Source organism: Triturus cristatus, chromosome 5_1, assembly GCF_964204655.1.
Source record: "Triturus cristatus chromosome 5_1, aTriCri1.1, whole genome shotgun sequence".
NCBI lineage: Eukaryota > Metazoa > Chordata > Amphibia > Caudata > Salamandridae > Triturus > Triturus cristatus.
Window position 1 is genome coordinate 783,971,726 of NC_140587.1, and position 25,846 is coordinate 783,997,571.

A 25,846-nucleotide genomic window follows, 5' to 3' on the forward strand; every position below is an offset into this window, starting at 1 on the left:
TATGCCATCACAGTCTCACTGTTGCTCTTCATGGTGTGTCTTGCTTAAAGTGCCCATCCTGCCTGACCTGCATGGCTATCTTGCTGCTCCTGCCCTGCCCCCTTGCCCCCTTGCCCCCAGCCCTCTGTTTACATGTGCAGACCCCTACTCCCTCCCTCCTGGCTTGTCTGTTCTATTGTAATGCCCCTGATCCGTCCCTCCTGCCCATTATGGTCTGTTATGCTGCAGCTTTCTCTCCTGTCTGTCCATTATGGTCAGCTAGCTACCATTGCCTCTTGCCCCTCTGTTCTCTGTTGTCCATGTGCATGGTCCTGTCCCCTCCCTCTTGCTTTCTATGGATTGTTGTGCTGCACTCCCGTCCTGCATGCCCTGTGTGGTGTATTGTGCTGCTGCAAACCCTGATGCCTGCCCTGCAGGGTCAGTTTGGTGCACCTCTCCATGTCCCTCCTGTCCTCTGTTATCCAAGTCCATGTCCCTATCCCATTTCCTTCCATGATCCAATGTACCATACTTGCGAACATTTTGAACTTGGTAAGAGGGAGATTTTGAAAAAAAAACTGGGGTATTGATTTTCCCCTTTGAGTTACATTGAAAGAGAGGAGATTGTAGACAGGAGTCAGATCAAATAAAGCCCATTTGAGCTTAAAAACATTGGACGTTTCCTGTCTGAATCGGGTCTGTTGGCATGTATGGTTGTACTACCATTGCCTCTTCCTTCTGCCCACAATGGTCTATTACATTGCCACAGCCTCTCTTGCAAGTCCTGTATTGTTGGTTTGTTGCCCCTGCCCCCCTTTCCACTGCCCTCCATAGTCTGTTGTGCTTCCACGGCCCTTCCTGCCTGCTCAGTGTGGTTAAATTGTTGCCTTTGCACCCTCCTACCTGCCTTCAATTTTCAGAGTCCGTGCCTCTGGCCTCTGCCTCTCAACAGTATCCTAATGAACAACTAGATTGCTAAAATTCTATATTTATTACAAAAGTGTGGAACGCTTGACATCATCTTGATGTAATCAAAACCGTAATACCTAGAGCATTTCCTTTAGAAATTACATATATGAGAGGGTCTTATTGGCATCAAAATTATGGTTAGTGCTCTAAAAGACTAAAATAAGGACATATTTTCTGAGTTTTCAAATAGCGACAAAGCACTTTTAAATTATTTGTTATCTTTATGTTTTTTTATCCAGTTGACCACTTGATTAAATGTTGCACTTAGGGAAGAGGATGTGGTGTTACTTCCAGAACTGCAGACTTTGCAACTGGGGAACCAGGTTGAAGTTTCTGCTTCAGCTCGACATTCTGTAATTCTGGTCAAATCACTTAGTCTCCCCATGTCTACAACCAAAATGAATTTGTTCTTGTGATGTAACCAATGCTCATGTAAAGCACTCCAATACCTGACAAGTCTGCACTATATAACACTGCAAAAACACAAAATAATAAGTGTTTTGCACACTTCTGTCATTGGGCTATATTTGGGCTACATCTGGGTGATTTTGGGCTCTTTTGTCTCCGGTGGCCATCTTGGTTGATTTATTTGTTATGAAGTTTCCTAATTTCCTCATGTACTGCAGTCTCCTCAGTAGGAAATGCTTTCAGTTTTTTACTTTGATTCCATCATGAAGGTATTCAGATATGTCACATATGTGCCATAAATTCTGAATGTTAGCACTCTAGTTGCTCATTAGATCACTGTAGTAAAACTACTGTTCACCATGGAAGTCTGCTCCTGGTATTAAAAGTGCATGTTTCAGTCTGCATGTCAGAATTTTTTAATGAAATAGAAGAGGATTTGAGAAGTCACTCAAAATGTGCCCTCATTTTCTTTCTTCAGCATTAATCATGATTTCTATGGCAAAATGAACCCCCTCATTGTGTTCCTTTTTAAATTAAATGTTTTAAGTGTTACCAGTTTATTCCAATCAAGATGGCTTCAGGTGTGCCATACTTTTGTCATAATGAAGACAGTAAGCGCTCTAGTTGTTTTTAAGAACATTCTGGGATATTCTGTCATTGGGCTACATCTGGGTGATATTTGGGCTACATTTGGGCTCTTTTGTCTCTGGTGGCCATCTTGGGAGACTTATTTGTTATGAAGTTTCCTAATTTCCTCATTTACTGCAGTCTCCTCAGTAGGAAATACTTTCAGTTTTTTTACTTTGATTCCATCAAGAAGGCATTCAGATGTCACACATTTGCCATAAATTCAGAATGTTAGCACTCTTTTTGCTCATTAGATCACTGTAGTAAAGCTACTGCTCACCAGGGAAAACTGCTGCTGGTATTGAAAGTGCATGTTTCAGTCTGCATGTCAGAATCTTTTAATGAAATAGAAGAGGATTTGAGAAGTCACTCAAAATGTGCCCTAATTTTTCTTTCTGCAGCACTAATCCTACTTTTTATGGAAAAATGAACCCCCTCATTTTGTTCCTTTTTAAATTAAATGTGTTAAGAGTTACCACTTCAATCCAAGCAAGATGGCTTCAGGTGTGCCATACGTTTATCATAAGTAGGACTGTTAGCGCTCTAGTAGTTCTTTGGAACACTCTGGGAAGGTGCAGTAGAACACAAAGGAATCAACTGACAGTCTCTGCCCTTGTTGGATGTACATGTTTTACTGAGAATGTCAGACTTCATTCTCACATGACTGAGAAAGATAATGTGAATTTACAGAAAATAAGCTCTCAGTTTAGCTTATAGACCACCTTCCAAACCTCTGTGGTAAAAGCATGAGAAAATATTTTTCTCTCAATCATGATATCCCAGCAGAAGGCTTTTTCACATGGTGAAATCACCTTAGAACATACCACAATTCCTAAAATGAGTATGGTACCATCAACAAATGATTATAATGTAACTAAAGTCTTAAAACCTTCTATTAACTGCAATGCTTTTTAATGAGGTGCTATCATGTATATTGGTCCCAAGATGGCTGCCAACACTTCTTGGATGAAGTGCTGACAGCCAATCAGATCTCAGGATGAGATGTGTGGTTAGGCTCTGCCCACATATATATATGCTTTTAAATGCTATTTTCTCAGGAAATACTGAACAGATTTACACCAGACCTGCAAAAGGTACTTCCATGACCTTATGGCTACCTCTCTGCCAAATTTCAAGTAATTCTGTTCAGCCGTTCGGGCTGTAACTGTGTCTAAAGGTCCTATGGAAAAATGCATGGGGAAAACGCGTTTTGGGACCCCCCTGTTTTCTCGGCCCCTGCTTGACGAATCACCCCGAGACTTTCAGGGTAGGAGCTGAACGGAGCGCCCCATTAGTTTTGAAAAATTCGCGAGGATTCGTCAACCGCCGCCAAAGTTATTCAAAATAGAATTTTGAGATTTCCTATGGAAACTATGTTGTAACTATAACTATCTACTGGCGACCGGCAGTAGATAAAATATATATATATATATATATTTATATATATATATATATATGTGTGTGTGTGTATATGTGTATATGTATATATATGTATATGTATATATATATTCACTGAAAAAACCATAGGTTTCACACATGTTATAGTTAGCGGAAATTTTAGTGATAAAAAACCAATGAAATTCCCCCGTTATAGTTAGTGCAGGCAACTATAACTCACGCGACCGCAATCTTCTGCTGATGCTAATACTGTATTTAGACACTTATTTACCCATGTCTTCTTCCATACATTTTAGCTATACATCTATTACAAATATTTTTTTTCATAAAGACACATATGTCATCAGCAGAAGATTGCGGTCGCGTGAGTTATAGTTGCCTGCACTAACTATAACGGGGGAATTTCATTGGTTTTTTATCACTAAAATTTCCGCTAACTATAACATGTGTGAAACCTATGGTTTTTTCAGTGAATTTGCAAGGTTTTTGAAATGCTAATTCCTAACTATAACGTGTGTGAAACCTATGGTTTTTTCAGTGAATTTGTACGGTTTTTTAAATGCTAAGTTACTTTACGCCATTCGTGGCGTGCGCGCCCACTTAATGCAGTTCGTTCCGTGCAAGCGCACCGTGCGCGCACAGTGAGCACGCGGTGCGCTTCCATACATTTTTAGCTATACATCTATTACAAATATTTTTTTTCATAAAGACACATATGTCATCAGCAGAAGATTGCGGTCGCGTGAGTTATAGTTGCCTGCACTAACTATAACGGGGGAATTTCATTGGTTTTTTATCACTAAAATTTCCGCTAACTATAACATGTGTGAAACCTATGGTTTTTTCAGTGAATTTGCAAGGTTTTTTAAATGCTAATTCCTAACTATAACGTGTGTGAAACCTATGGTTTTTTCAGTGAATTTGTACGGTTTTTTAAATGCTAAGTTACTTTACGCCATTCGTGGCGTGCGCGCCCACTTAATGCAGTTCGTTCCGTGCAAGCGCACCGTGCGCGCACAGTGAGCACGCTTTGCGCACCGCGCGCCCACTTTACGCAGTTAGTGCCGTGCACGCACGGTGGGCACGCGGTGCGCTACGCGCACCGCGTGCCCACGTTACGCTAGATGGGCCATGTACGCACGATGCGCTTCGCGCACCGTGCGCACATGGAGGACATATGATGCACTTCGTTTTGAAAGGTAATATTTTAATTTTTCGCAGAAGTTATAAGCCATGCAAAAATGGTGCCCTTCGGGCACCATTTGCACACGGGGTGGAGAGAGTGTGGATAATTTTTTTTTAAAATATTTTTTTTTTTATTATTTTCGTTTTTCACAGCTGTTATAAGCCATGCACAATTGGTGACCTTCGGTCAGCAATTGCACACGGGGTGGGGTTATTGTGGATATTTTTTTTTTATATATATTTTTTTACTGTACGCGTACGGTAAGCGTAATCGGCGAAATTAGCGAAAAAATAAAAATTCCGTTTTTGAGGGGGAGGAGCCAAGATGGCGACCGGGACGGCAGCGTAGACTCCCGGCTCCGTGAACCTCCGCATCCCGCACGGATATCCTGCACGAGATCCTCAGCCTGTGCTATGCGATTGTGTTTCTGAAGGAGAGTGACACCCGATCGTGTGGCTCCGAGGTTTCTGGCTGCGGTATCGCCGGAGAAATGTGCATTTGAACTTTGCGGCCCGTGCAGCCCTGGAGCCAGGACCTCGAGTGGACGCCTTGGCCGGGTGGCAGTTCAACAACAGCGGCCTGTGGTGACTGGGTGTCGGTCCACCGGAGCGGTGCCAAACTCGGCCTACATTTCGTCGGGGTCGTTCCTACTGTCAAGCGTAGCGGACCGAGTGCATGCCCGGGGGTGCAATTCTCAGATCCTCCGGTGATTGCCCCTGCCTTTGATGGTGAGCTGCCCGGACGCCGCCCGTATCTCGCCCTGATCCTTGCGGGCCGCTCCCGGGTTTTCGCGGGAGCTGGTCCGTGGTGGGGACGACTGTTGCCCGTGACAACGCAACGGATAACTTTTTGCCTGCCCCCGGAACCCTGTCTCCAGCTACGTGGACCTCGAGGGGCTTGTCCCTGGGTCTCGGCCCCAATACGGGTCGGGCATACTTGGCGGCCATCTTGTTGCGATGCGGCCTATTATCCTGTCCACTGGGTCGCAGCAGGATTGGGAGTGTGTGACTTTTGGGAGTGTGGCGGAGCGATCGCAGAGAGCTGTGCTGGGGTACGGCGACCTCCTCGAGGCCCTTGGTGCTCTTCATTCCTCCTTGGTTCATGGCGTCGGGGTCTTGGGGAGTAAGCTCGACGGTGTGGCATCAGCGTTGGGACAGCGGCGGCCCGCCTGTCCTCAGGTACACAGGGACTTCCCACACTGCGCACAGGAGGACACTGTTGCGGCCACCCCTGAGATTAGCGCACTGCTGGACACTACGGACAATATGCTACCGTGTGATCGGCTAGCTGAGGGTCTGATCTGTCCCGGAGGTATTGGACCTGAGTGGGAGGTGGTGGCCTCGTCCCGTACACAGCCTCCGGGGACAATTCCAGCAACAATTGTCTACTTTGGCTGCTTCTGCCTTCCTGGACCTCGAGTGCAGTGCAGATCCTGGGGCGGCACTGGGAAGCCCGTCCCTCCATGATGCGGACTGTGTTGGTGCTCAGAGACTTCCACCCCACCTGTGTGCGTCGCTTCTCGGTCGGTTTTGGACACTCCTCTACCTTGGAACATCGGACATGGCGCTGGGTCGAGGAGTAGGCATGGGCAGAATTGCAAAGAGTGGTCAGGGATAAGACTGATCCTTCAGGGGCGGTCATCTAGTGGACGGGTGGGCTCAGGGGTTGCGTGCTCTCATGGCATAGCTATTAGCATAATAGGTGCATAATGTTCCCCATCTTTCTTTGATACGATCGATTTTGTGCTGTTTATTGTTTACTTTGGGGAAAACTTACCGTGCGGGAGGGAGAAGCCGGGGGTATGTTTTGAAGGCCCTCCTCCAGTTTATTAACACTTTCTATACCCCCCCGTCTGGTGGGGTTCTTTTCCTACTTCTTTTTCTCTATTCTTCTATATTTCGGGTCTGGTTCTAGGGCGACAGGCACACTGCTGGGGGGGGGGGGGCCGTACTCATCTGCAGAGGTGCAGGGTGGGGGGTTGGGGGAGGGGATTCTTTAGTCTTTCACCTCTTTTTCCATGGCCTCCTTTTTCTTCTCTGATTCCTCTTGTTTTTCTTTTTCTGGGATCAGTGTGATACACCTCCTTTGTTATGACTCGTTGCCGTTTCATGTGTGCCACAATTTCCGGGGTGTTTTCTGGGAGTTCGGGCGGGGGACTGCAGGCGCAACTGTTTATGATATTCTTCCCCATCCTGAATTTCCTGTGTCTGCGCCATTGATCCAATAGATTGCTGTTTATTGCTTACGTCTATTACTATGCATACCTTTTATCGCTGTTGGGAAATTGTTCGGCACCTGATCCTTCTGTCTTGTTCCATTGTAAAATGAAAACCTTTTTTCTCCTGGTGTCCTACCTGCGCTGTTCACAGTATTAGCATGAAGATTCTGCTCCCCGAGGTGCTGCCTGTGTTTACATTTGATCTTTGTCGCTCTGATTGCTTAGCGGCCGGCCCCGGGGGGTTGTAGGCCCATACTTGTTCTTGATTGACATGTCAATAAAGGTTTTTCAAAAAAAAAAAAAAAAAAAAAAATCCGTTTTTGGCCTTGGGGGATCTTTGGGGACTCCCTCTACATGGCTATGTGTGTGGGAGCTGTCAAAACAGCCCCTTTACATGTTTTTGTGCTTTGTTTGTTAATCATCACTCTCAGTGCGAGAGAGAAAATGGCGGCCGCCGCTTCCTGGTTTCGGCCGATTCGAATGTTTACTAAGATCTAAGAGCCAATCATAATTGCGCTCGCCACCGTACGCGTACGGTAAGCGTACCGTAAGCGCACCGTAAGCTGGCTCAGATATATATATTGATTTAAAGGCTATTTTCTCAGAATCTACTGAACAGATTTACACCAAACCTACAAAAGGCACTTCCTTGACCTGAGGACTACCTCTCTGCCAAATTTCTAGTAATTCTGTTCAGCCGTTCGGGCTGTAGCCCTGTCTAAAGGTCCTATGGAAAAATGCATGGGAAAAACGCGTTTTGGGACCCCCCTTTTATCTCAGCCCCCGCTTGACGAATCCCCCCGAGACTTTCAGGGTAGGAGCGGAGCGTAGCGCCCCACCTATTTTGAAAAATTCGCGAGGATTTGTCGACCGGCGCCAAAGTTATTCAAAATAGAATGTTGCGGATTTCCTATGGAAACGTGGTCCTAACTATAACTACCTACTGGCGACCGCCAGTAGGTAATATATATATTCCAACCAAATCCGACTTCTTATCAAAATCAGACACCGACACTGGAGATGCTTTTCAGCCATCCGGCTTGGGTATTTATTCTTCGCGTTACGCGTTTCGGGACAACTCCCTTGATCACACAATCACATGCGAACAAATCAGTTTCTTTTAAAACCAAGATACAAAGTCACATGATTAGTTCCTCACTAAACATGGTCAACAGACTAATATATGTTTTTTCAACCGTTTTGCGCCTCAATGATATGTTATCTTGACATAGTGCCATATAATCTCTTAACATCATTTGTTCTAATTCACTCTAGTCAGAAATGGATTAGATTTAAAAAGATACATATTATCTCATATATTTACAATTTAATCGAATCATCCATTTAGACAACATTAAATTACAGAGAAAATTTGACATTATTTGATACAAAATTAGAATGCTCTAAATCATTGTTCGGTAACATATAGTCCTTATCATTCCATGTAACAAGTTATTATAAAAATCATTGTCGAATAATTCTTATCCATCTTTCATTGTTTTTGTATAAGACAACCCACGGTGATTATTTCATTTCAAACCGCTGTTGATAGAAAAAGGTAAGGGAGAGAATAAAAGGACATATAATAATGTCAATTATAGAACATAGTTTTACAAAGATAATGCTTGGATCTAATTCTACGATGGTAAAGTGCTAGTGCTTAATTCAGTACAAGACTGTGTGCGAACAATGCTATAATAAAGTGCAAGTGCTTCATTATGTGCAAAAAACCGCAATCTTATCACAATAAAGTGCTAGTGCAATACAGTACTTGTAAAAGATCCTTAAAAAACTTTTTATCGAAGTTCTATCAGTGTCAAAGAACTCTCCTTATGACAATGTTTTTACAAATAAAAACAAATAGAAGGAACAATCATTTGTGACTTGATAAAAGTTAAAATAACAAACGATTAAAACCAAAACTAATTGATAACGATACCTCTATTTCAAATGTACATGTAGATCTTCTTCAACATTCATACCGTGAGGACTTTTCGTATTAAACATGAGTATATATTTTGACTCCAATTTCCTTAATTTACTTTCTCTGTCGCCCCCTCTTTGATCCTTGGGGACTTGATCAATAGCAAAGTACGGAACAATTATTATTACAGAAAGAAAGGGGAAAGAACCTATGTTACCACAAAACAATCAAAATTTGTTAAAAGAGTCCTCACTCACCAACCTGGTTGGTGACATGCTTCATCATTGGACTCCCACCAGGGAGGTCTAGCACCTCCCCGGTGTGCTACAACGCCTGGTTACAGCGGAGCGGGTGATTCATGTGTCACGTGTGATAGTGCAAGGTGATGTGCAGAGTGAATGTAAAAAATGTCAGGTTTCAACCAAAAACCTTTATTATGGCAAACCTGGCATTGATTAAAAAGGGTATTATAACTAAGTACCAAATTTTGGTTAGTTAACCCTATTAGTGAGAAGGATAAAATTTGGTCAACATGTTTCTGCCATTAAGGGTTGATTCACCAGGCATTCGTCAGGACCTTACTGCCCCGGTGGTATGCACACGCTAAGGTGCACCCAACCGTTGGCAGCGATGTTAGTGAAAAACTCACGGTTCTTGTTACCGGAGAGTCTTCAGGATTTCTGAAGAAACAAAGGTGTCTGTAAAAATAAACAGAAACAACAAACGACATAAAAAGAGCATTGCTTCGTGGAATTGACAAGCATTTACATGTTTTGAGTCGGAGGAAAAAATCCCCTTTCACTTAACAATTTCGTTATTTAGTACACACAAAATCTTATTCAGAAATCATCAGAAACTACTATAGTGTGTAGAAAGCTATAAGTATTTAGCAGTGTGCGTATCATTCATTTCGTTTCTGAAAGAATTCGCAACTATTCCACTTCCTCTTATTTAGGAATGTACTTATTGGCCAAAAGGCCAATTTCTCATAAACAAAGAACTCCAATATTATAATCACCGGACCTTTCAGGGCCCCAAAGGGGAGCAACAGAGGACAAAAAAGGTCTCCAAAGGCTTAGTCATAATCATGCCTTATCTCAGCACTTATTCGTAAAAAGACTTACTAATGGCTAAGATCAGCCTCACACCATGGACCCAGGGAGGGGGATGCGCGCTTGTAGTCACACACTGCAATAAACAATAGTCAGAACGTTACCATCCGGTAACAGGAAAAATTTGTGAGATAGAGAGCAAATTATGCAGTTGCGATGGACCACTTACTTCGTCAAAGCGCCGCACCCACCGGAACACCTAGCGTTCCCTCCGATTTGGATCCCGTAGATATCGCAACTGATCAAGGCAAGAGTTTAAATACCTTCGACATCCAATCAGTAAACAAACAGAACGGGTGTTGCTTGTTTGTCGAAGACGGAAGCCTCACAGTGCGTGCTACGTCATATTACGTCTCACTAGCCAATCAGGGAAATGAAGGCTGAGGGAATCACTCAAAGACTAGAGCGCTAAACCCAACAAACAGTCCAGCCCTCTCTACGAAACTGACGAACAGGATACAAAGGCGGCGACGCCACAGCACTGCATCCCATGAATGCAGACAACAAACCACCACAAATGCCATAATTCTTCACTGAAAATATGAAGTACAATAAGTCTTGAAAAAAGAAAAAGAGGGAGAGTACCTCTTTTTTCAAAACGTTTTTTTAAAAAACAAGAACTTTCTTTAATGGCACTCGTGGACATTTCAGGTAAAGTTACATAAGGTTACAGCCCCTCTTTTTTCTATAGGGTGACCACACTCGTATACCAAAAGCCAGATGGAAGATTCAGTGCTGCATTACACTATTCCAGGGTATATTATCATTAAGGCCTGATGTATGAGTGGCCAGACGATATACCCATCGTTGTTCTTTCTCAAACAGTCTCTGGGTTATATTATTGCCTCCCTGTAGATGTTCAATGATGGTCCACATTAGGTCATCAATTGTGTGGTTGAAACAGAGAAAGTGTTCGGTGAGCTTGGTAGTATTGCGCTTACACCTTATATTGCTCCGGTGTTCACACATTCGTTGCTTAATTTTTCTGGTGGTCATGCCTATATATCTTAGCCCGCATGGGCAGGTAATAAGGTAGACCACGTTGTTGGTATTGCAATTAGTGTGTTGTCTTTGTGTCCAGACTTTGTCGCTTTCCAGGAGCAAGGTCTTACTTGTTTTAGTTAGGTGGCAAACACTACATGACCCACATGGGTAGTGTCCCGTTATTCTAGGCAGGCCCCAAGCATTACAGAGGGTGTTTTCACCTTGCATAGTTGTATTCTTGGGACGAGTGTGTACTAAAGCATCTTTGATGCTTCTCGCCTTCTTAAAAGAAAACAGGGGTTTCTCCCAATTCCTGTTGTTACTGACCAAAATACGCCAATGTTTGCGTATAGAGCTGGTAACAGCATTGGAGGCCGTGCTATAGGTTGTTACGCACGTCAAGGGGATACCCGTGTCTGTCTTTACTGTCTCTTCAAGGAGAACTTCCCTTGGTTGATTACGGGCTCTTTTGCAGCTTTTTGTAAGAAGTCTTTTGGGATAACCTCTATTGCTTAATTTTTGGGTCAAATCCTCTGATTGTTTCCGAAAATCAGCCACCTCGCTGCAATTGCGTCTCAGACGTAAATACTGGCCATACGGTAGATTTTCACGTAATGTACGTGGATGGAAACTCGAGAAAGCCAATAAGTTGTTCTTGGCTGTGGGCTTATAATGGGTACGTGTTGCTAGTGACCCATTGGATTTTGTTATCACCAAATCAAGAAAAATCATCTCTGTATGGTGATAGGTGTATGTAAACTTAAGGTGTCTGTCGCAGGTATTAATCCAATTGAAAAAATCAAAAAGGCGACTTTCCGTGCCCTGCCAGATAATGAACACATCATCAATGTATCTGCGCCACAGGGACAGATGTTGTCCAAACGGGTTACTGTCATGTAAGATGTATTTGCTCTCAAAATCGAAGACGTATAAACCCGCTACACTAGGGGCAAAAACACTGCCCATAGATGTGCCTGTGGTTTGTAAGAACAAATCTCCTTGATATTCAAAAAAGTTCTTTTTTTAATGCTAAAGTGGCACATTCGATCACAAAAGACCTGGGCGTGTTGTAGTCCCATTGTGCTGCATCCAGGACCTCAGTAAGGACCCTGATCGTTTCGTCTTGAGGTATACTCGTGTAAAGGCTCTCTATATCCATTGAGACCAAGATAGTATTATCATTGTCCACATTCAGTGTCTGTATAAGGGCCAAAAGATTTTTGGTGTCCTTCAGATATGTGGAAGTACCTTGCACCAAGGGTTTCAAAAATTCATCGCAGTACCTGGAGAGAGGTTCCAAAAGTGAACCAATCCCGGACACTATAGGACGTCCGGGAGGCGGAGTCCTATTTTTATGGGTTTTTGGCAGAGTGTAAAAGTAGGGTACCACCCCTGCACTAGTGGTTAAAAATTGTGCCTCCTGTTTGGAAATATGCTCGTTACATTCTGCTGTGTGAACCAGATTACATATAACCTCTTTAAGATCCATGGATGGATCCTTGGTTAGACGGGTATAACTGACAGAGTCATTCAGGAGTCGTCTACATTCCTTGTCGTAATCGGCGACATCCTGTATCACCACCCCGCCACCCTTATCTGCAGGTTTTATTACAATTGCAGTGTTATTTTGTAATGACTGTAATGCCTGGAATTATGTTGTGGTCATATTTTTGAAGACCTCTCTATCCTCCAAAGCTTCCACATCCAGAAAAACTGCACGTTCAAAGGCAATTATTTCAGCTGGTACTGTGTGGGGGGGAGGATTGAAGGTAGACTTAATCCTAAGGTCAGTGTCACTGGTATTTTCAGGTGTCTCCACTGGTTCCGTATTTTCGAAAAAAGCTTTTAATTTGAGTTTTCTAAAGAAGTTTGCCAACTCACAATGTAGACGAAATTTATCCAAACGTGCCGTGGGCACGAAACCCAGTCCTTTCTCCAGTACTGAGAGTTCACTAGGCGACAAGGTGATACTTGAAAGGTTGGTAACTAAACTCGTGTGTTGCTGACACCCGCTTGTAGATTCTGTGTTTTGCTCCGGGTGTTGTTCCCTACTATCTCCTCCGCACCCCAATGGACTTGACCTCTTCGTCTGCCCCGCCCTCTTCTGCCCCTGTCTAAAAAAGGGGGGCGATAAGTGTTTGGGGTAAAGGGTTGAGGGGGCATGAATGCAGGGTTCCAACCCATCATTGGGAAATGAGGTTGTTGGAACTGATTATGGTAGTTCATACTTCCTGCCATAGGAAAAGGCGGCCAGGAGTCCTGCTGGTGGTAATGTCTGCTCCAGCCCCGCCCCCTTCCTCTTTGTTTTTGTCGAGTACGGCGCAGATACATTGATGATGTGTTCATTATCTGGCAGGGCACGGAAAGTCGCCTTTTTGATTTTTTCAATTGGATTAATACCTGCGACAGACACCTTAAGTTTACATACACCTATCACCATACAGAGATGATTTTTCTTGATTTGGTGATAACAAATTCCAATGGGTCACTAGCAACACGTACCCATTATAAGCCCACAGCCAAGAACAACTTATTGGCTTTCTCGAGTTTCCATCCACGTACATTACGTGAAAATCTACCGTATGGCCAGTATTTACGTCTGAGACGCAATTGCAGCGAGGTGGCTGATTTTCGGAAACAATCAGAGGATTTGACCCAAAAATTAAGCAATAGAGGTTATCCCAAAAGACTTCTTACAAAAAGCTGCAAAAGAGCCCGTAATCAACCAAGGGAAGTTCTCCTTGAAGAGACAGTAAAGACAGACACGGGTATCCCCTTGACGTGCGTAACAACCTATAGCACGGCCTCCAATGCTGTTACCAGCTCTATACGCAAACATTGGCGTATTTTGGTCAGTAACAACAGAAATTGGGAGAAACCCCTGTTTTCTTTTAAGAAGGCAAGAAGCATCAAAGATGCTTTAGTACACACTCGTCCCAAGAATACAACTATGCAAGGTGAAAACACCCTCTGTAATGCTTGGGGCCTGCCTAGAATAACGGGACACTACCCATGTGGGTCATGTAGTGTTTGCCACCTAACTAAAACAAGTAAGACCTTGCTCCTGGAAAGCGACAAAGTCTGGACACAAAGACAACACACTAATTGCAATACCAACAACGTGGTCTACCTTATTACCTGCCCATGCGGGCTAAGATATATAGGCATGACTACCAGAAAAATTAAGCAACGAATGTGTGAACACCGGAGCAATATAAGGTGTAAGCGCAATACTACCAAGCTCACCGAACACTTTCTCTGTTTCAACCACACAATTGATGACCTAATGTGGACCATCATTGAACATCTACAGGGAGGCAATAATATAACCCAGAGACTGTTTGAGAAAGAACAACGATGGGTATATCGTCTGGCCACTCATACATCAGGCCTTAATGATAATATACCCTGGAATAGTGTAATGCAGCACTGAATCTTCCATCTGGCTTTTGGTATACGAGTGTGGTCACCCTATAGAAAAAAGAGGGGCTGTAACCTTATGTAACTTTACCTGAAATGTCCACGAGTGCCATTAAAGAAAGTTCTTGTTTTTTAAAAAAACGTTTTGAAAAAAGAGGTACTCTCCCTCTTTTTCTTTTTTCAAGACTTATTGTACTTCATATTTTCAGTGAAGAATTATGGCATTTGTGGTTGTTTGTTGTCTGCATTCATGGGATGCAGTGCTGTGGCGTCGCCGCCTTTGTATCCTGTTCGTCAATTTCGTAGAGAGGGCTGGACTGTTTGTTGGGTTTAGCGCTCTAGTCTTTGAGTGATTCCCTCAGCCTTCATTTCCCTGATTGGCTAGTGAGACGTAATATGACGTAGCACGCACTGTGAGGCTTCCGTCTTCGACAAACAAGCAACACCCGTTCTGTTTGTTTACTGATTGGATGTCGAAGGTATTTAAACTCTTGCCTTGATCAGTTGCGATATCTACGGGATCCAAATCGGAGGGAACGCTAGGTGTTCCGGTGGGTGCGGCGCTTTGACGAAGTAAGTGGTGCATCGCAACTGCATAATTTGCTCTCTATCTCACAAATTTTTCCTGTTACCGGATGGTAACGTTCTGACTATTGTTTATTGCAGTGTGTGACTACAAGCGCGCATCCCCCTCCCTGGGTCCATGGTGTGAGGCTGATCTTAGCCATTAGTAAGTCTTTTTACGAATAAGTGCTGAGATAAGGCATGATTATGACTAAGCCTTTGGAGACCTTTTTTGTCCTCTGTTGCTCCCCTTTGGGGCCCTGAAAGGTCCGGTGATTATAATATTGGAGTTCTTTGTTTATGAGAAATTGGCCTTTTGGCCAATAAGTACATTCCTAAATAAGAGGAAGTGGAATAGTTGCGAATTCTTTCAGAAACGAAATGAATGATACGCACACTGCTAAATACTTATAGCTTTCTACACACTATAGTAGTTTCTGATGATTTCTTAATAAGATTTTGTGTGTACTAAATAACGAAATTGTTAAGTGAAAGGGGAATTTTTCCTCCGACTCAAAACATGTAAATGCTTGTCAATTCCACGAAGCAATGCTCTTTTTATGTCGTTTGTTGTTTCTGTTTATTTTTACAGACACCTTTGTTTCTTCAGAAATCCTGAAGACTCTCCGGTAACAAGAACCGTGAGTTTTTCACTAACATCGCTGCCAACGGTTGGGTGCACCTTAGCGTGTTCATACCACCGGGGCAGTAAGGTCCTGACGAATGCCTGGTGAATCAACCCTTAATGGCAGAAACATGTTGACCAAATTTTATCCTTCTCACTAATAGGGTTAACTAACCAAAATTTGGTACTTAGTTATAATACCCTTTTTAATCAATGCCAGGTTTGCCATAATAAAGGTTTTTGGTTGAAACCTGACATTTTTTACATTCACTCTGCACATCACCTTGCACTATCACACGTGACACATCAATCACCCGCTCCGCTGTAACCAGGCGTTGTAGCACACCGGGGAGGTGCTAGACCTCCCTGGTGGGAGTCCAATGATGAAGCATGTCACCAACCAGGTTGGTGAGTGAGGACTCTTTTAACAAATTTTGATTGTTTTGTGGTAACATAGGTTCTTTCCCCTTTCTTTCTGTAATAATAATTGTTCCATACTCTTTTGTTGTTTATTATTAGTACTCCAGGGGGACGAAGAGTGTGTTTTTTGACCCTCTCTCTCTTGTTGTTTGATTCCAATAGCAAAGTACACCAGTTCACTCGTGTTTCCCTTGTGAACTTCATTTATGTGACGAGCAACTACATAGTTTTTATCATTATTACTTATTGCCCTGAGATGTTGCAGGATACGCACATGAACCATGTGGATAGTACTACCTACATACATCTTGGGGCAAGAGCACTTCAAAACGTAAACAACAAAGTCACTTTTACAATTAAGAGGTTTTCTTAGTTTCCAGGGGCTGTTTAAAAGAGGGGATATTATTTGTTGCGTGTTCTTGCCATGCCTACAAGCTTTACACTTAAAACATTTATGGAAACCTGGGCTTACTTTGAGCCAACCACCTCCTTTTTTGGTTTCCAAATTCGTTTTAAACAAATCATCTCATCGATTTAGCGCGATTGAAAGTCACCAAAGGATATCTAGAGATTTTCCCTTGTAGGATAGGGTCCTGTCTGACAAGGTGCCAATGTCTACTCAGGCTGTCTCTCACCCTAGCCTGGTATGCACTGAAACCTGTAATCATGCGGATTTGACTCTGTGTGCTTCCTCTTTTGTTCCACTTTTTTAGCATCTGGTTTTAATAATGCACTTCTTTCCATATTTTGTACTTTCAATTTTGCCTGATTTAATGTGTCCATCCTGTATCCTCTCTGAAGGAATCTATGGGTTAAGGCTCCCTGGGCCTGACCCAGAGCAGCCGGTTCACTGCAGTATCTTTTCATTCTTAGATTCTCTGCATAAGGGATACTCATTTTGAGTTTAGTAGGATGGAAACTAGCTGCGTGAAAAATTGAATTTCCTGCAGTTGGTTTCCTGTAGGTACAAGTTTGAATTGAATTCTGTGCAATGTACACCTCTAAGTCTAAATAAGTTACTCTCTCCGTACTTATTTCCTCAGTGAATTTTAAATTTAGCTTGTTTACGTTAATGCTTTCGATGAACTTTTGGGCTGATTCTCTAGATCCGTTCCATATGATGAATAAATCATCAATGAAACGGATCCATTTGATGATATGATCTCTCCATTCACTGATATACTCAACTCTGAGCACCTGCTCCTCCCACCAGCCCATGTGTAGATTGGCATAACTGGGAGCGAAGCAGGTGCCCATCGCCGTGCCTTTGAGTTGCCTGTAGGTGTCACCTCCAAATAAAAAATGATTGTTTGTGAGACACAACCTACACATCTCCAACAACATATTAGTGGGTTGGTAGAGGTTGATCGGTCTCAAATTTAAGAAGTGCCTCAAAGCCCTTAACCCATCCTCATGGGCAATGCTTGTATAAAGGCTCACGACGTCTAGTGTTATGAGGAGATAAGAATCTTCCCATCTCACATTTTCTATTTCATTTAAAAAGTCCCTCGAATCTTGAATATATGCTGGTAGTGCTCTCACATACTGTTGTAAGAATGAATCCAGATATTTGGAGGTTGGTTCAAAAAGACTCCCTATGGCGGAAATGATCGGACGTCCAGGTGGTTTATCCTTGTTCTTGTGGATTTTTGGTATCAAGTATAATATAGGTACCACTGGTTTATCCACTTTCAAAAACAAATATTCTGATTGATTAATTAAACCTATTCCTCGCCATCTTGCAAGGTCCTTGTCATATTTTAGTTTAACTTCAACTAGATTACTGTGAGGGACTAATGAATAGCAGTCTTTATCTCTCAATTGTGAGGCTGCCTCACCATTATATGCTTCAAGGGACCACCATACCAAATTACCTCCTTTATCTGCCTGTCTCACTACTATATCTCGTCTACTTTGTATTTTAACCATCACAGATTGGTATTTCTTATCAAAACCTGTTTCATTCTTCAAAAATTCTTTGCTAGAACTTAAGGATATTTCCTTCAAATCTTTAATTACCAAATCGGAGTACAAATCTAACGCGTCTTTAGGGGTATTAGGTGTAAAATTCGATTTTGGTCTAAATTTGGTGGCAGCACTATCAAAAACATCAAGACAAAAAAGATAGTCAGCCTGGCTGATTTCGTCCATACTCTCACCAACCCCTTCTCTTATAAGTTGCTGACAGTCAAATAGTACCTGCATGTCCCCAACATCAAGATTACCAGGTTCTTCACTGACCTTTTGATTTATCTCCTTCCTGTTAGTAATTTTCGTATCAAAGAATTTTTTCAACTTGAGTTTCCTCACGAATTTGAAAAAGTCAATACGCGTTTGCGTATAATTGAAATTGGCACGTTTGCAAAAGGAAAAACCAAGTGAAAGGATTTTTGTTTCTTCGTCTGATAACATGAGATCCGTTAGATTGATAACCGTTGGCGCTATTTCTTCCATCCCTTGCGCTGGAATTGCTTCTTCTTCCCTGATCGCAGTTCCATGCCTGCCCCGTCGGTTTTTTCGTTTGCGTAATTTTCTTTTCTTTGATTTTGAAACGGTGGACGTAGGTTTTGGGTCCGGTCCTGGTATAAAAAACCAAATTCTTCAATTACAGACGGGGGGGGGGTTTGTCATCGCCAATGGTTGTGATGCTCCATCATCCGGGAGTGAGTCTACATCGGAGCTAGCTACTGAGCTTAGATCGGAAGTTTCACCTGGGTATTTGAAGACGGAATGTTCATAATTGGATTACATGCTGTCGCAGTTGCCTTTGAAAGACGTTGTTTGCGGATGGAGTCAAAACGACGTGCAAAGGTATAAATTTGACCAAACATATAATCCTGCCTGTCCCGGTGAAACTTTGTAGCCTTACGTGCTGTTATTGATTGTTCATATTTGGTTAAGCGAATGCTGAGGTCGGACTTAAATTTATTTACATCCTCCTCTCCCAAGCATTTCAATAATTCTGCTTCCAACACAATAATTTCAGCTAGTATTCTTTCCCGGTCTTTCACAGCATATTTAATCAAGATTTTCATCATGTTCTCCGAAGCATGCGCGTTGTTCGCTGCCCACTCCTTAAGCATTTCAGGATCTGGATTTTCGTACGTGGGGGCTGTCAATACTCGCAGACCTCGGGGAACCCTCCCCACATCCAGGTACCTGCTTAATGACTTCACCTCCCACCACTTGGAAATCTCACTCCGACGCGATTTTTCAATCTTTTTCTTTAGTGCTTGAATATTATCATTTGACTCCTTCCCTGCTGAGTCCACCCCAGGTTTTGGATTTACCGCTGTGGTGCTTCTTTCACTGAATACAGAGTCAGCAGTCGCCTCACGTTGCTGGATTAAGGTATCCATTATCACACATTAGTTAAACTAAAAACGTTCGCTTGTTGAATAAATATCACGCTGAATATACCGTTTGCCTGCTTAGCAAACTCCGCTGGGCTTTTTAAGCCGTGGCTCCTCTCCCCGCTGCCTAAGATTACTGACAGTTGATTTCTTTAGCATGTTCCTTCGGCGAACTGCTTCCAAGGAGGCTCGCCGCTGTCCGAAACATCACTTGAAACAACGATCACAAATTCAAAAGAGGGCGGCTTTGGGGGGGCTTCCTCGTAGTGTTGACAACATTCAGTACCAAAAGTTAGCCAGAAATTCGAGGATGCACCTGAACGAGGTCGCGTCGGTTTCCCGCTGTTCCAGCAATGCAACGGCTCAGTATTCCAACCAAATCCGACTTCTTATCAAAATCAGACACCGACACTGGAGATGCTTTTCAGCCATCCGGCTTGGGTATTTATTCTTCGCGTTACGTGTTTCGGGACAACTCCCTTGATCACACAATCAAATGCGAACAAATCAGTTTCTTTTAAAACCAAGATACAAAGTCACATGATTAGTTCCTCACTAAACATGGTAAACAGACTAATATATGTTTTTTCAACCGTTTTGCGCCTCAATGATATGTTATCTTATATATATATTCACTTTGTTCCATTGCAATCTTTGTTTAACTAATTGCTGCATAAGTGAACTGTTGATATGTTTCTATTACTGCAAATCAGTAAGATATAGGTCAGAAAAAATGTGGACGTATATGATAGGGTCCATGTAGTGGTTTACGATATCATGGTTTAGTTGCTATTCTTACTATAGTGATGTAGTTACTGAAGATGGGGTGACTCTGACCTAATGGCACATGATGTAATGGGGGGGTCAGTATACATACATTCACTGTGGACTTGAGAGAGTTCAGAGGAGCAGAATGGGCTTATATTGACAAACATATGTAAACTCTGCCTGAGGCTTCAGGGTGATGGTGGGAGCCGAGGATGTGGAGCTGGGGAATTGACTCAAGGTGCTGTGTATGGACTTGACAGTTTCACACCATTTTTCAGACAGTGACCTGAGATTTTGCCACCTGCTCAGTAGATAAAGGTTTCTTCTTAAAAGAAAAATATGATTGACGTAATTGTGGTGGGCACAGAGAAAGAAGTTTCACAAAAATGTCAAGATTTGCAAGATGAGTGATCTGGACATTTCCGAACATGGTTTAGTCATTGCAGTAGTACCAACTATGACTTCAGATGCTTATGCCTCTTTTGAGTGGGGTTTTCACCATTTTGGTTTTAAAGACTCCAACTGTAGGAAAATACCCCTTTCTGACCTGGTCTTCCCCACTTTTTGCCTGGTATTTGATGCACTTTTGACTGAAGTGCACTGGGTTCCTGCTAACCAGGTCCCCAGTGCTCTTTCCCTTAAACAATGTAACTGTTCAAATGCGCCCCAATTGGCAAGATCTTTAGTACCTCTGTAAATCCCTAGTTGACTGTACCCCTAGTACCTAGGGCATGGGTACTAAAGAGGGTCTCTAAGGGCTGCAGCACATATTGCGCCACCTTAAGGGACCCACCACCAAACTCATGCAAACTGCCATTGCAGGCTCCGTGAAATGGTGCAAACAAATGTGAAACATGACATGGCACATAACATGTGCGCCATTCCCACAGACACTGCATACAATATATGTAAGTCACCTCTACAGCATGCCTCATAGCCCTAAGGCAGGGTGCATTAAATTACATGTGAGGACATATCGCAGGAGATATTTCCCCGTGCTGTCTAGTTCAATTACTAGGACAGGGAAGCCATCCAAGATATATGTACTGGGAACTGGTCATTCTGAGTTCCCCAACTGCAAGATGGCTTGAATGAAACGCATGGTGTTTGTTATCCAGTTGGAGGTCAATAGTTGATTTATCAATACATGCACCCGGACGGCACCTTAGAGATGCCCCATGGAAACCTAAGAGCCTCTTGGTGTGCTGGCTGACTGGTATCATCCAGCCTGCCACCGCAGACCTATTTCTGACCCCCCTGTTGAGGCCAGAAACAATGCCTGCTCCGGAGGAAGGTGTTCACACCTCCTCCAGCAGGCTGGTCAGTGATTTAACATATATAGACCAGGGGCTTCAAAGACCCTGCAACCTTTGATATGCAACACTAGCTTCACCCAGACCTGTGTGGTGCCACCCCCGCCCGAGCCCATTTGGCACCAGGACAGGCGGGAAATCAGCTATCTTATTACCAGTAGGCAACAGTGATTCATCAGTTGCACATCCCTATACTTTGAGCAGGAAAGCATAAGCCAAACGGGGTTCTAAACACTAACACACTTGTTGCCACAATGTGTACATCTGAATCAGAGAGAAAAAATTCCCAGCCCAGGCATAAATAGACTATAAAATAGTAGAGAACTACTGGTGTGTGTGAACCATTAATTGTATCTATGCAAGTCCATTGATGTATCTATTGATACACCATAGTATATAGAGCTTTCATATTTTTTTGCAATGTAGTTAGATTCCCAAAGAATCATTTAGAACTCCTAATGTTCAGGTGAATAGTATTTTCTTTTTACTTAATCTTGGTATCACAGAGAAAACAAATAATATCTTGAATATAATCACATTTATTTAAAAGTAATTGTGGATATGTTGATTCTTGGTGGATTGTTTCAGCGGACAAGTGTTTTGTCCCTACTCGGGACATTTTCAAGGCTATAATCAGGGGAAAAATATCTAAACTAGAACGGTATACAAGGATCTGAAGATCTTCTTGGAGGTCACTAGAAAATAAATACACCGTTCCTTACGCTTTCAAACTGCGGAGAAATAAATTGTCTTGGCTAAGTGATGCTTAAAAGATGTTCTTTTCCAAACCAATGTATATATGGTTATTCTATTATTTCCATGATCCGATTCACACAATGAAAACATTTTGAAACGGCTGACAAGTCTGTATGTCTAACACTGATGATGAGAGTAAGCAACCCTCAAGTTTGCTAAAGACTGTGATAAGTCCTTAGTGAGATCATGTTATGCCTCTGGTGTGCCTTTATGATCTGGCCTCTTTCCTTGAAAGTCAAACTAAATGAGCGCTGGGGGGGAGGAGGGTGCAGGAGGGAGTCATGCATGGTGCAAATAGAAAGGAAATAAAAATTCAAGATTAACTTACCTTACTGCCGGACGGGTCTTGCATCTCTGCTCCTGCTCTCCTCATGCACATCGAGGAACAGGAAGCAGGCCCCACTGACCAATCAGCGCTGCAATGCAGCATTGATTGGTAAGCACCCAGGCTCCCTTTACCAATCACAACACTGAAGTGCAGCATTGTGATTGTTTTTTAGCATCCTCGTTCGACCCTCATTCAGGGAATGAGAGCCTGGGAATGTTCTCCATGCGGGCTGTAATGCCTCAAATCTGACAGCTGTCTTTTTCCACTGTTTTTACTGTAAAATTTGATCATGTCCAAAGTACTTACCTGATTAGGTCTAAAATTCTATTAATTTTTCTTTTTCTATATTGGACTCTAGCTTTTTTGTTGTATTTCATTTATTGACTCTGTGTGTACAATAAATGCTTAACGCTATCCTCTGGTAAGCCTAAACTGCTCGCCCACACTACAACAAGGGAGCATTTGGGATTATTAATTTAAGCTCTGTAAGACAATAAGGGTCGTCTGGACTTTCTATATAGTGTACCTCATTTTGGTACACTACATAAAAAGCTAGCTTCCTACACCAACTACTTTGTTTCAGATGAAAAAGGGAAGAAAGTCAGTACATAGCGAATCAGTATTCCCTTGGAACAAAGCTCTTCATTTATCCTCTCTCACCTACAGGACCTAATTTTTTCTATTAGATTGAATTTGAGCTTTTCTTCCTGAGACTAATCTTCAGCTCCATCCATTCAGCTAAATTTAACATGGTGTGACCATAGTTCAATTACAAAGCTGCTTACCTATTATTAAAAACATTGCCTTTTTTTATATATAGAAATTTTTGGAATGTATCAGTCTTGCACTCCTTGTTGCTTAACTCTCCTTGGCTTAGGGATGGCCACTTTTACTGTTAGCAAGTCATAAAGCAAATTCATAGAAATGTATTGTATCATTTAGTTTGTGCATAGAAAACAGCAGTTTGAAGGTATTTATGCAGACCCATTTGCTGTTGGAGACTACAAGGGGGACTGAGGGAAATCTCTCCTTGTTTCAAAGTCAGACAGCAAACCTTTCTGGATACAGGAATCTTGCTTTAACTTCTTCAGCGCTGCGCGGATTCCAGCGCAGTGCTGAAAGATCTGAGCGCGGGCGGGGCCATGACGGAACGGTTCCGTCATAAGCACAGCCCAACCGGCGTGCATGACGGAACCGTTCCGTCATCGAAGAGGTTAAGGGAAGGCTTACTCGATCAGTTCACTTGATGAGCATGTGCTAGAGAAAATGAGTCCATGAGCTTGTGGTGCATATAGACAACTATTCCATATTTTATACTCTTCGCCAACATGAGCTTATGATTCTACAGAATACCAGTTTTGAAAAAAGTGAAGCAACGCTGAGTTATAACCAATATAGGAAACCTTCAAATGGCAACAAACAAAAGACAGCTCGGAATGTGACTACAGTCGTGTTTGTGGCTTAGAGGACACAAATTATTTACCCAGTTTCAAAGGAAAATGCAACCTTCTGCCCAGTTCCATAATGACACCCCCATGAAGCAAAGTGTATTTGTCTTTACAAAATTGCACAAAGCTGGAAATATTTTGATGTTTGGAGAGGTTATGTGCAGATTCCTTCTACAGGGTTGTATCATCATTATTATTGTTGCGCCTAATCCAACATGTATTGGTGTCCATTTGGACAGGGCATAGCTCTGTGCAATGCATGTAGTTTAGCAATGTACAGTTCCATGCAGAGAAGTTTTAGGATTATCTATTCACATTTTCTTTTGAGGCATAAGTTTACTATGAAAGAAAGCATGTGTACATTTTCTCTCGGGACTAATTCCACACTCCATGTCTGAATATAGCCGTTTGTCTGCAGGGAAATTGTATTTGCTGTCCTCTTGGGAAAGTCAGTGCCCTCTATGGCTGACCGTATGGCCCCTCTCTCTTACCTTCAGGCATTTATTGTGGAATGATGTCCACAGACTTTTAGCTGTCTGGGACGTCCTGTGTTAGTAGAGGTAGCAAACTGTTTGGCTCAGACGATCCTCTCTCATTCTACGTCCGTTCAGCTTTACATATGTTTTCTTTTAAGAACTAGAGAAAAACTACTAAATAGACTTGCTCTAAATTTGGAAAATTACGTTGAAGAAATGTAACCCTGTGCTCACGTTATATTTTGTGATAATGACTACAAGGAATAAGTTGGTTTTCAGACCATAGCATCGGAGTGAAAAGGTGGCAGTTCTAATCTTGGTCTTCCATCTTTGCCACACACTGAGGTATATAAAGCATGTGTTAACATATTGAAGAACGTAAATGCAAATGAACTATCTGTACTTGTAAGTATTTTCATAGTCCTAATCATGTAAAATATTGGTTGGAATGAACCATTACAAAGACCTTGCAGTTGAAGTTCAGTAACATCTGTTTTGTCGTATTCTTTCTTTTCTTTAGATGAATGGATTAAGTTTGACGATGACAAAGTCAGCATTGTTTCTCCAGAAGATATTTTGCGATTATCGGGTGGTGGAGACTGGCATATAGCATATGTTCTTCTATACGGTCCTCGACGAATTGAAGTAGCTGAAGAAACGGAACAATAATGCTTCATTTTAGCCCTTTTTCTAGGTGTGACATAAATGTTTTTCATTTAACATTTCCTTGCCTTCATAAAGAACATTTTTAAAGATCTGTAATTTGTTAAACAATTTCTTCTTGCGGTCTTCCCGACACTGAGGAAGAGTGGGAAGAAAGGTGAGACTAAATTGTAAGGACGTTTCCCTGTGATCAACAGTTTAATCACAAATTGAATTGATGGTTATGGTAATTGGCAGGTGAACATTTAATGAGGCTTTTTTGCTTTTATTTTTTTATTTTTCTGCATTGACTTAGATAAACCAATGTTCATATTGGAAAGCACCAAGCTGATACAACAGTACTTAATAAGCCAGTATGAATTTCAAAATTGTAACACCAATCTGTTCTCAGTCATTTCTTTCAGAAACCAAATGTTTATTGCACACCTACAAACATTTCATATGTTGCTCTTGCATGGTTTACACCACAGTACTTTGCCTCCTTTTGCCTTATCTGTCAGTTTTGTCAGTAAAGGTGGTGGTGGTGATGGGGAGAGTGTTGCATCCTTGTAACTCTGTGCTGCTGCCCATATCCTCTGGAAACACAATCAAGTATTTGTCCAACATTACCTTCTGAATCAGTCTGTTCTCTTGCTGGCACTTAAACCTCAAAATAAATTGTGATCAACAGCAAAATGTCTTGTATGTTTCTATTTCATAAAATGTATTCCTCAGAAATCTGTAACAGCCTTACTTAGTGTAGAAGCATAGGTGTTCCAGATGCCTGAAATAATTAGAAGTAGGCCCCTTAAAGAATTCAGATTCCATTCCTCCATAAAGTTGCCATGCCCAGTGTGTTCTCAGATTTCCAATTAGATTTTTGACTACACTCAATGTTTTGTAATCTCAGTGCCCTACTTATACCGTC

At 42.3% G+C, this 25,846-nt stretch overlaps 1 protein-coding gene across 1 annotated transcript in view; it reads left to right on the forward strand.

Moving 5' to 3' along the window:
- Window positions 1-25,614, forward strand: part of USP14 (ubiquitin specific peptidase 14) — a 301,022-nt gene extending 275,408 nt beyond the window's left edge. The window contains exon 16 of the mRNA XM_085605800.1: window positions 24,797-25,614. Coding sequence (XP_085461926.1) covers window positions 24,797-24,945 — 149 coding nt within the window. The 3' untranslated portion in view covers window positions 24,946-25,614. The remainder of the gene's footprint in view (window positions 1-24,796) is intronic.
- Window positions 25,615-25,846: the final 232 nt, after the last annotated feature.